General features: G+C 33.4%; 2 protein-coding genes across 2 annotated transcripts; one reads left to right on the plus strand and one right to left on the minus strand.

The window, feature by feature from the left end:
- Positions 1-4,728: 4,728 nt before the first annotated feature.
- LOC116145019 (vacuolar iron transporter 1-like) lies at positions 4,729-7,346 on the plus strand. Its single transcript, XM_031430469.1, has 4 exons — positions 4,729-5,086; positions 5,226-5,311; positions 5,741-5,855; positions 6,949-7,346. The coding sequence occupies exons 1-4, from the start codon at positions 4,857-4,859 to the stop codon at positions 7,244-7,246; spliced, it is 729 nt and encodes a 242-aa protein (XP_031286329.1). The 5' UTR covers positions 4,729-4,856; the 3' UTR covers positions 7,247-7,346.
- Positions 7,347-7,487: 141 nt separating this feature from the next.
- LOC116145018 (heat stress transcription factor A-8) lies at positions 7,488-10,925 on the minus strand. The gene is made up of 2 exons (XM_031430468.1): positions 10,558-10,925; positions 7,488-8,695 (listed from the first exon to the last, which is right to left on the minus strand). The coding sequence occupies exons 1-2, from the start codon at positions 10,774-10,776 to the stop codon at positions 7,751-7,753; spliced, it is 1,164 nt and encodes a 387-aa protein (XP_031286328.1). The 5' UTR covers positions 10,777-10,925; the 3' UTR covers positions 7,488-7,750.
- Between the last annotated feature and the right edge of the window lie 568 nt (positions 10,926-11,493).

Here is an 11,493-nt window from a genome sequence, read left to right on the forward strand (position 1 = left end):
GAGTAAGAACTGAATTCACAGATTATTATCTATTATTCTATAAAATATGGAATAAACATTTACATACTTCCATTCGGACCTGGTGTAATTCTTGCTATTAGTGTTTGAGCTATTCAGTAAAAAGACTTAATTAATTCAAATCATTTTAAGATTTCTAGTGTTTTTCTCACACTTTCAATTGAGGAAACCAACCCCTAATTTACAATCACCACCTAAGACCCCAAATAGTTAGTGAAGTGATTACCTCAAGTTACATCCACTTCCCTCAAGAAGTGGATGTAATTGCTTATAACTAAGTGACAGTTAATGGGTCACTTACATTCTCCAATTTAACCCATTATTTGTCGTGTGATATAAAAGAGTGAATTACCTTTGATGTATGACCACATATAGAATTTTAATTCACTCTTAATGGACTTAGTATGTCCATGATAAAAGTACAAATCATAAATCATGATGGTATATGCCTTATTACAAGAACACCCTTATCCATGTATTGCATGAATTGTTCATTTAATAACGAGTGAAAATCGAACTTTATATAATAAAATTTAACAGTTTATTCTCAGGTCAATTTTATTGCCTTAAATACAATAGACATATGTTATTAGCAAACTATATGTATACTCAAAATTAATAATAGAAAACTTTAATTGAAGTCATCCGTTTATATTTGTGAAGTCTTAGAAAGAGTTATTAACACAATGATTTGCATAAACACATATAACTTACATGAGCCACATACACCTTGGGTGGAGCCGAAGGGATGGACCATTTACACTTGTTTCTTTCACACTTTATAAAATGTAATAAGAAGAAAAAGTTTTATTAAAATTTTTAATTAATTGAATGTAAACTAATACAAATGGTATAAAAATTGACTTGCTATGTGGTAGCGAAGTGTTCAACTCACTTCCCACATTGCCCGTTGTCTCGACTAAATAGATATGTTCTTTTAGATGAAAAACACTTGCTAGAAATCCAACAACAGATCCATTCCAATGAATAATTACTTACATAAAACCCAAACTGCAATTTAACAGGTCTTTCCTCAAAATCTACCGATTATTCCTATCCCAAGTTNGCAAATATCATTCTAAATAATGATAGATGATAATATTCACATAATCATATTCTATATTTTTTCTTATCTATCTTATGGTGGAATAGGCTAGCTTGCATTTCATCCGAGATTCGATCTTTTTAATGTTTCGAATTCTTGTAATCACAATCAGAAAAACAAATTTCCCTTGTCACTTTTAATTTTCAAGAGAGGACTTCTTTAGTTGTTATATTTTTTTCATTCTTTTATATGCTTGTTTTTTGAAGGGTCAGATTTTTAATATTGATTAAATGAAGTTTCTTATATGAACCAAATTTTCCGAAGATTGTTTTATTTTTTTCAGTTAATACCAAGATTTTATTTGGAGAAAAGAATGACACAAGGGGCAAATAGAATGAGCGAATATGATACAATGGTTGTCTTTTTAAAGAAAAAGTTGAATGAAGGATTAAAACTTCGTCTTAGTTGTATATTAGGTTACCGTATCACCATGATTTTGCACCATATAATTATAATCTTACTATATTAGCTAGTATATTAGATCACCATGTATAGTTGATACTGTACGTAATACCGTATTAGCTAGTATATTATACTATGTCTAGTTGATGCTTTATCATATTAAAAGATCTTGTATAGTCTATATAAAAATGCATATTTTGTACTATCAATATCAATTCAATAAACAAATTATTTCTTGTTGAAAGAGTAAGAACTGAATTCACAGATTATTATCTATTATTCTATAAAATGCGGAATAAACATTTACATACCTCTATTCGGATCTGGTGTAATTCTTGTCATTAGTGTTTAAGCTATTTAGTCAAAAGATTTAATTAATTCAATTCACTTTAAGATTTCTGAGTGTTTTTCTCACACTTTCAATTGAGGAAACCAACCCTTAATTTATAATCACCACCTAAGACCCCAAATAGTTAGTAAAGTGGTTACCTCAAGTTACGTCCACTTCCCTCAAGAAGTGGATGTAATTGCCGATAACTAAGTGGCAGTTAATGAGTCACTTACATTCTCCCATTTAACCCATTATTTATCGCGTGATATAAAAGAGTGAATTACCTTTGATGTATGACCACACATAGAATTTTAATTCACTTTTAATGGACTTAGCATGTCCATAATAAAAGTACAAGTCATGAATCATGGCGGTATATGCCTTATTACAAGAATACTCTTATCCATGCATTATATGAATTGCTCGTTTAATAACGAGTGAAAATCGAACTTTATAGAATAAAATTTAATAATTTGTTCTCGGGTCAATTTTATTGCCTTAAATACAATAGACATATGTTACTAGCAAACTATATGTATACTCAAAATTAATAATAGAAAACTTTACTTGAAATCATCAATTTATATTTGTGAAGTCTTAGAAAGAATTATTAACACAATGATTTACATAAACACAAATAACTTACATGACCCACATACACCTTGGGTATAAGAAGACAAAGTTTTATTAAAATTTTTAATTAATTGAATGTAAACTAATACAAATGGTATAAAAATTGACTTGCTATGTGGTAGCGAAGTGTTCAACTCACTTCCCACATTGCCCGTTGTCTCGACTAAATAGATATGTTCTTTTAGATGAAAAACACTTGCTAGAAATCCAACAACAGATCCATTCCAATGAATAATTACTTACATAAAACCCAAACTGCAATTTAACAGGTCTTTCCTCAAAATCTACCGATTATTCCTATCCCAAGTTTTAATTTTGAACCTCTCATAGCATACCTTTTTATTTGTTTATTTTTTTTAAATCTATAAATTAGAAAAACTAATGATTAACAATAACCTCTTAAGAAAGATGAAATGGGTCATCCCGCACAAATTGAAGTGAGTAAATTTCACCAAAGAGTGAAAGTGCTTGTATAAATTATGAGGGCATCAGAAGTAATTTTTATCTGGACGAGTGATTTGAGTGGTGTTATGCCTGGGAAATCAAGGGCTGATGTAGAAAATCACGTGATTGGGGGGGGGGGGGGGGGGGGGGGGTGACCTGCTCCCGTCAGAACGGTAAGCACACGTAAGGCCTGCCAATAGCTACGGAGCTCCCACGTGTCCCTTTGCCTGCTCCAAATCGCGTGAAATCAGTTTGGAAGGTGGAAAATGTGACATAAAGCCGGATTTAATCCTGACATTCACACCAACCCATGGATTTAATGATGATTACTTGTACTCATCTACTATAAAAAGAGGAAGACCCCTTCATTAAGGGGATTCGGCTATTTTACACTTGGAATTATCGCTATCTCTCTCTCTCTGATAACTTTGTATTTACTTTTTACCAATCATTTGTAAGTCAGTCCGCTGTTGCGACCTGACCCACTATATTAATACAAATCAGTGGACGTAGGACTTGCTACCTTAGCATCCAAACCACTTTAAAAGGCTCTCATTGCATTTATTCTATATTTTACCCATAATCACGTGTGTCTTTTGACCAATCAACGTTACGCACGTGTCGATTAGTTGGTGCCAAAAATCACGCATCAACAAGTGGGTAGATATAACTGATTCTAATAGTTGTTTGGTTAGAAAAATCTATAAGAGTTTTTTAGTTTTAAATTACTAAAAAAAGACTTTAATATACAAGAAATATAAAATCAAATTCATACAATAATATATGAATATTTTTTGAAAATCTAACACTTTAAATAAATTCAAAAGAGCTTATGATAGAAGCTCAAACTTTGAGCTTTTCTCATAAGCCGTAAAATAACTTATTTAAAAACTTATAAGCAATTTTGAAATACAACCAAACAACTCAAAACAATTTCAAAAGTGGTTTAAATAAGTTTTTTACACTAGTTGATAAGCCCATATTATTTTCCTTATAATGCTATTGAGAATACTGCTTAGTTGTAAGTTTTTTTTTTTTTTCTTTTCAACAAAAGAATGCAGCCATAATTAATGAAATATTACTAGACAACAGCGATATTTCTGTAAGTGTAAAAAATGTCTAGGGTATTAGCACCTATAGGACTCTTTTTTCATAAATACACATTGGAGCACACCATTTTAAGAAACTAAAATAAGGGGACACTTTTTAAGGAAACTTGCAATTAGATGACATAATGACTTAACAACAAAATACAGTTAACTTTGTTAAGACTTAAGAGTATTAATGTGATTTTAGAAAAATACACCTTTCGTTTCAACAAGATCCATACATAAAATAATTGACCAATATTTTTTTATTATATTTTACATCTTAGTTTTGATTTTTTTTAAATATATATTTTTTTAATTATTTAACTTATATAATTATACATATATTATTTAATCTTTTTTTGGGAAAATGATATCATAATTGTAATATACAGTATATGGGTATTTAAGTCATTTTAGAGACCAAGTTAAAGTTAATGGTGTTTTACCGTTAAGTGTCCTCTACTTGATAATTTTTTAAAAAGAGTGTCTTCGAATATTGTATATCTTAAAATAATGTTATCTAATTGTATATTTATAAAAACACTGTTCTCTATATGATAATATCCCAAAATAGTTAATAAGTTAAAAAGAAAACTTCAATAGCCTTACAGTTAGCCCCCAGAGTATAATGAGAATAAGATTTCAAAAAAGTAACAAAAGCACCCCTGCTTAGTGCTTTCCCTATAGTGGAATACGCGCCCACACATAAAAAACAAACAAAACGTCCGACAAATCTGCTCCCCTCCAATTTTATACACATCGCGACACCGCTATTAATTATAAAAAGGCTCCAATATTCGATTCTCTTACTGAACTCAGCAACTGAATTTTAATGGCGCACAACTTAGAGCCAGAGAAGCAGACGCTCCTCAACCTGCACAAGGAGAAACACTTCACCGCCGGTGAGATCGTCCGTGACATCATCATCGGTGTATCCGACGGTCTCACCGTCCCCTTTGCTCTTGCCGCCGGATTGTCCGGCGCCAATGCCACCTCCTCGATTGTTCTCACCGCCGGCATCGCTGAGGTTGCCGCCGGCGCTATCTCCATGGGACTCGGCGGGTATTATTTTCAATTCTTTTGCCTATTAGGGTTTTCGGAACTCTTTTGTATAGATACGTAAACGTAAAAGTAGTTAAGCATTTGGTGACTTGGCAGTACGTGAAGTGTAATTCCATCGAATATGTGTGGTGTCGTGCAGGTATCTCGCTGCGAAGAGCGAAGCCGATCATTACACCAGAGAGTTGAAGAGTGAGCAAGAAGAGATCGTTACTGTTCCTGATACAGGTTACCACCGTTTGTTTTTATTTTTATCAATTTTAAAAATTCAGCTACGTTTTTCTGTTGTTTTGATTAGAATATTGCTGCAGAACTGAAAATTTTAGTTGAATTTAAAATTTTTAAATATGTTTAAATAAAATTTAAATTGTTTTTATGGTTAAAAGTGATAGAAAATTAAGAAAATCGAGTTTTTAAGGTTGTATCTAGAAAACTTTTTATAAGAAAAAAAATTGACTGTTTTTATAATATTTTGTTTTTGAAAACTAAAAATTGTACTTAAATTTCATTTGAAAGAAGTTCTAATAGTTGGTTAGATTTTAAAATTTAGCCAAAAAAAAATAAAAAAAAAATGATGGTATTGGACTGTCGAGTTCATTGTAGCAAAACCCGTTTGATTGATGAGGAATGTTCACGTGTGTTGAAATGGAAATGCAGAAGCGGCAGAGGTGGCAGAGATACTGGCACAGTATGGGATAGAGGAACATGAATATGCACCAGTTGTTGATGCTCTAAGGAAGAAGCCTCAAGCCTGGCTTGATTTCATGATGAAGTAAGTTTTCTTTTATTTTATTAAGGCTTTTGTGTGTGTCAGAGTGTTTTTATACTACTGGAGTTTAGTAATACATAAAATAAGAACAAAAATCTGGGAATGGTTTGACAAATTGAATGGTTCCAATACGACCCCTTAAAAAGCAAGATAAAGGCTGTCAAATTCGCTTTTTATTAAAGCTGCTTGCTTTCACGTTTGATGAAATGCCAAGACCATGTGCTGCGTGGTGGTCATTGCTTATGCCACTTGGATTTTGGTTTGGGTGCATTGTTTAACTTGGTGTTCATGATTAAAGACTCTGGGGGTCTGACCTGCCTATTTATTTTCTTGTTTTCTCCTTGCCTGGGAACTAGAGTTTCTGGAATCTTTTGTACACTAGTCTAGTCTGGTCTGGACGCTGGACTGTCTCACAATCCTTGGTCTTTTCAGCAAATCAAATTAGAATCTGAATATTAAATATAGCTTATTGGTTTGTGAACCGCCTGAGCCTGTAAATCCAGCACCCATGGGCCAATTGTTGTATATAATTTCACTCATTGAGATCGTCAATATTAATAGAGTTTAGTACACGTAAGACAGAAGAGTTTATGTTTTATTTAGGAATGATATTTATTTAGTGAACATAATAGGACAAACAGTTGCGTTATTGATTGACAATGCCACAACGAAAGCTACACCAGCGTGATTGTCAATTCTATAATCTATAATCGTTACTTTCTGCACGCTTAGTTCCTGTGCTTTATATGATAATAGGGCGGGCCACATGATATTTGGGTTGAAACCCCACTTCGTTTCCATTGTAGGCCCATATCATTATTTGGACAACTATTTGGATAGCGTGAAGTCGACATACTCGCTCCATGGAGTAAACAGCCTATTCTAATATCCATTGTCAAATTCCGAAAACTCTTCAGTCTTCACTCACTACTTGAAACGCAAGCCTTAAGCGATGTAGGATGTGATAACGTTACCTGTAATCCCATAACATAAAATTCCCCAGGATGGTATTTATATGATGATTTTCCCTAAGTTTTAATGGATTTGATGAAACAAACTTGAAACTGAACACTGATAAAATTCCTTGAGTGTGCAGGTTTGAACTGGGGTTGGAGAAGCCAGATCCAAGGAGAGCTCTGCAGAGTGCACTAACCATCGCAATTGCTTACATCTTGGGCGGATTGGTGCCTCTCATTCCTTACATGTTCATTCCAAGAGCTTCCGATGCTGTGCTTGCATCAGTTGTCGTAACCTTAGTAGCACTTCTGATTTTTGGTTATGCCAAGGGTTACTTCACAGGAAATAAACCCCTAATGAGTGCCCTCCAAACTGCCTTCATCGGAGCCGTTGCATCAGCAGCAGCGTTCGGCATGGCCAAGGTTGTTCATCCGTAAATCATCCAATGTATCTATGTAAGAAACTAGGTTTTGTATCAATGTTCTTGCTTTTATGTGATTTACTTGTGAATGTTTGGGGATTTGTATGTGTTGTTTTCCTGGGTAATAAAAACTTGATTTCCTAAAAGAATCCTCACATAAAATATATCAATTTATACTTGGTAAATCAGAACGGTCAAATTGTCGCAGATTGTTAAACAAACACACGTCCGACAGAGAGACAATACAATCCAAACGCTGAAGCCAAAGAACAAAACAAAGATCTACTAAGAAATAGTATTTGTGATTGTATAGCAAATTTGTATGTAGAAAATACAAAAATTTCTGATATATCGAATATAGAGAAATTTTTAAGAACTATACATACCGAGATTAAAAATGCCAAAGCCATACTTCCAAGTGGCACCCATAACACTTTCTTGAATTAACTAAGCTCGCAAGGACGCCCTAGCTGCCAAGATGTTGGCGCCTTTCTGTAGAGTTCAAAGTTCGTGATTCTTTTCAGTTTTCAGAGGCCAAATGTTTCATTTTCTCAGTCTGGAATTCCAAATTTTGGGGATTCTCCAAATGAGATCCATTATTTGTCGGTTCAACCTGAGAGTTTTGAGATTTGTCCATTTGTTGTAGTAAAAGTTCAAAATTATGAAGCTTCTCCAAATCATTTCCGGTTGCTGTTGGTTCTACTTCCATTTCTGAGCCAGTCTGTACTTCTCTATCTAGCTGATTATCTTCAGGATTTTCTATAAATGGACTACCTAAAAGAAGCTTCTCCCATTCACCATCATAATTTAAATCCGAAGGAATGAATGGTGCATGAGTTTCTTCCATAAGCATTTTCACAAAATCGATATTCATGAAAAAATCTTTCCTGCCATTGGATGCGTCAGATTCAGGTTGAATTTCTGAATCTGTCACTGGTGTGAGTACAGGCTTCAGAGTTTCGTCTACTGGTGGCTGATATCTTACTAACATATTATCAGAAGCTACTGGTTCACCACATTCCGTAACTTCTTCTAAAATACTGCTTGCTTCAGCCATGCGCCAGTTATTCTCTTTTGGTTGAAGCAGCTGAACCAAAAAGTTAGGGTTTTGCATGGCCATCACTAAGAATGATAACATCTGCTGCTGGTTTGTTTCCATACCTTGAACGCGGTCCCTCAAGAGTAGCAACTTATTATCTGCAGTCTCCTGGTACTGCCTAAGTTTAACCAACTCCTGTGCAAGTGCATTTTTATCAGTCTTCAAATTCTCAACTGCCTTCCACAATGCTAAATTGTCAATTTTATCACACAGTTCGACAACGTTTTCTGACTGTTGCGATGATTTTCGGTGCTCAGGTGCTTGGGAGTTTTTCCTTCTACTGATATTATTCAACAAATGCTTCTGACCTCTAATGAATCCATCATTTGCAAATTCCCATCGATCTGTGTCAACTTTTCTGAAACCCTGAGAGAAGCTTAAAGTTAATAATTATTTGAAAAAAAAAAAAAAAAAAAAGAAACTGATATTCCAAATAATATAATTTCAAAAAAATATTTCCATGTCTCCAACCAAACATTGAAGTTAACTCAGGATCATGCACAACCCAAGTGTGAGTAGACACATGGAAGACAGATTTTAATGTTTAATAAATGTTCAAGCCTCCTATAATGTATAGATTTATTGTTACCATAGCCCAAAGGACAACCAAACAGAATGAGTGAACTGGCTATCAATTCCTACCACTAAAAGTTGCAAAAATTATGTACAAAAGATGCCTCACATATCTTGATCACTCATGGAACAGTAGTCTACCTAGACAAGTCAGTAGATGAAATTCAAAAAATTATCCAGTTCCAGCATTACAAGGAGTCAAACTAAATGGATAATAAGCCATGTCAACATGTTGTTACAATTTTACAGCAAGATTTGCTCTCATATTATAAGTATAGGGGTGATAAGATGGTTTCCCCTTTGATTATGAATAGCAAAGGACATCACTTATAAGGTCAGAATTGAAATTCAAGAAAAGATAAAGAGCGTATGCTCTAAAATATTTAGCAAACTAAACAGAGATCAGCATACAAAATTCTCTGACTCGATAACCACATCAGAATTCTTTTAGGAAAGAAATGTAAATTTTGCTAAATGCACACAGCATCCTGACCATCTCAAAATTTTCAAGCATGGAACTAATATGTTGCAACATAAGACCTTGATATCCCTTAAATCCAAGAATTTCTTAAATTCATCTTATAAAATCCCATTGCATTTGGTTATAACTTAAGAGGAGTTAAAGCTACATATCTATGTAGATAATGACAATAAGAAAATTGTATTGCTATTCTGCCCATTTCCACAAGTCCAAAATGGGGAATTCTTCCCTCTCTTCTAAATCTAATGTACTTCTTAGAAACATGGAATACTATGCTTTTTGACATAAACGATACACAGCAATGGTACAGCTGCATCCAAAATAAGACAAGTACTTCATCAAAACAAGAAGATCAATACACAATTTTCTCTTGCATTCATCTTTCATTGTTGTAGAACTCCTCAGAACAAAACACTTTATAGAATCTCTCATATTTGGGAAAAAAGGGAATGGCTACGCTATGTCAATTTCACCAATCTTGAGCAACCATAAGGCCTTAAGCTGGAAAATTTATATGGAGACTTTCTTGGGCAAAGTCATTAGTTTTAGAACAAAAAAACTCAAGCAGCTAACCTTGAATCCACACTGGTGAAAGAATCCTAATCAAAAGATTTACACAATGGTAGCAATCATATTACAACTAGCAAGCATTCCATTGAATTCAAAGAAATAGCAGTCTGACAACATTCACCACTATTAGTTTCGTTGCCTTCCAAAATCAACATTATGGTGCATATCAATTCGGTAAAAATAAAAGAAATGATTCGTTTGTATGATTCTAAATCAAGGCATCTTTTGGCAGTCAAATACATGTAACTTTTAAGTAACAACAAAAATAAAGTTACGTAAAAGCTCATCACTAATCATGGAAAATATCTTCTAAAGCCAAATTAATTCATAATTAATCAAAATAAACATGATAATTATGCTAAAATCCCGTAATGAAAACCAGCCAAAAAACAAACAACAAAACACAATTTAGCTTCTAAGCAGAAAATTATCAAGAAAAAAATATTCACGAAAATTAAAAAATTCTTCACAACCCAGTTACAATCTCAACAAAAGAATCAAAACCCACTTGATAAAAAATCCAAAGACAATAAAAAACACAGAATTCCCACAAGAAACTAAAAGACAAACACTAAAGAAAAGCAAGAGACATAGAAAAGCTTACATAGATATTAAGCTGTCTGATGAAGCTAGAGAAATTGCTGTGCTTGAAGTACTTTGGTAACAGTTTAACTGAGAATTCAGTCATGTCCCATATAACAAAACTCTCACTGTTTTGACTCCAAGAAATTATGGAGTCCGTTGACTCGTCGTCAACCATCTCGTAACATTTTTTCAAAAAAGGCGCCACTGAAACGGACCCATTCTCGTTTGATTTCACCATTGCTGGATGGATTAATATAAAAATTTGGAAACAAGTAGTCTTAGAAACCAAAAAAAAGAGAAGATGAATGTTATTAAAAGAGGACTAGGGAAGGGTAAATTTGGAATTTGAGAAATTGATTGTACGGATGGTTGGATACTTACGGGGAGAAGCACTGTTGGAAGAGATAGAATGTTCTTGGCTTGTTTAAGGGGTAAAGATATTTTATGTGTATACGTTTGGCCAATAAGAAGATGCCACTTGTGTGGGTAGTGGTGATTTTACTGAAATATCCTAGGGGTTAGACGAAGCCACGATGAAATTGGTTGGAAAGTGGTCTGGTCAAAATAGAGGACCTATTTTTTTTTTCTCTTGGATTTATATTGAAGTTAAATAATAATAAATAAATAAGCAAATACTAAAATAATCATATGACAAACAGCCTGGCCCACCTACATAATGATGGGCTAAGCCCAGTCATAATATATACCATTATTTTAGGGAAAATAAAGGTCGGCATTAATATATGTTTAGTTAACATATATTTCAAAAATTAAAAAAAAAAAAAAAAAAGAAAAAAAGAAAAAAAAGAGAGAGAATTAAGTATAGAATCTTTGTTTGAGCGAGATGTGAGAGGTTTATCATTTGGTTTTGATTTAAGTAATTTCAAACCCAACTAACTTATGCTAACAAGAGTAAGGAGATATCTAATAATTAATAGATAACCTGATCCAACTG

Source organism: Pistacia vera, unplaced genomic scaffold (assembly GCF_008641045.1).
Source record: "Pistacia vera cultivar Batoury unplaced genomic scaffold, PisVer_v2 Contig46, whole genome shotgun sequence".
Classification (NCBI taxonomy): Eukaryota; Viridiplantae; Streptophyta; class Magnoliopsida; order Sapindales; family Anacardiaceae; genus Pistacia; species Pistacia vera.